At 35.6% G+C, this 506-nt stretch overlaps 1 protein-coding gene across 1 annotated transcript in view; it reads right to left on the bottom strand.

The window, feature by feature from the left end:
- AP1M1 (adaptor related protein complex 1 subunit mu 1) overlaps positions 1–506 on the bottom strand; it is a 5,368-nt gene extending 4,862 nt beyond the window's left edge. Inside the window, exon 1 of the mRNA XM_044450383.1 lies at positions 497–506. Within this exon, the coding sequence (XP_044306318.1) occupies positions 497–506 (10 nt within the window). The remainder of the gene's footprint in view (positions 1–496) is intronic.

Raw genomic sequence — 506 nt, 5'->3', positions numbered from 1 at the left:
TGTTCTTCAAAAGCGCCTGTTTCTTTCCCTCATAAATCTCTTTTTTCAGAGAAACAGGCATGTTCTTCGAAAGCACCGGTTTTTTTTCAGTATCAAAATTAATCTATTTTTCTATTTTAGAGAATCACAACCACGTTCTTCAAAAGTTCTGGTTACTTTCACTATCAAAATTAATTATTTTTGTAGAGAAACAGAAGCATGTTCTTCGAAAGCGCCAGTTTCTCTCGCTATGAAAATTAGTCTTTTTTTAGAGAAGCAGAAGCGTGTCCTTCAAAAGCGCCGGTTTCTTTCCATCTCAAAATTAATCTATTTTTTAAGAGAAACACAGGCGTGTTCTTCAAAAGCACCACTTTCTCTTGCTATCAAAATTGATCGATTTTTTTTAGAGAAACGGAAGTCCGTTCTTTAAAGGGGAAAGAAAGCGCCGGTTTCCTTCGCTATCAAAATTCAACATTTTTTTAGAGAAACAGGAGTGTGTTCTTCAGAAGTGCCTCACGTTCTATCAT

The sequence above is a fragment of the Varanus komodoensis genome, unplaced genomic scaffold (assembly GCF_004798865.1).
Source record: "Varanus komodoensis strain SLA01 unplaced genomic scaffold, ASM479886v1 scaffold654, whole genome shotgun sequence".
Classification (NCBI taxonomy): Eukaryota; Metazoa; Chordata; class Lepidosauria; order Squamata; family Varanidae; genus Varanus; species Varanus komodoensis.
This window is presented reverse-complemented; position numbering and strand designations above follow the sequence as displayed.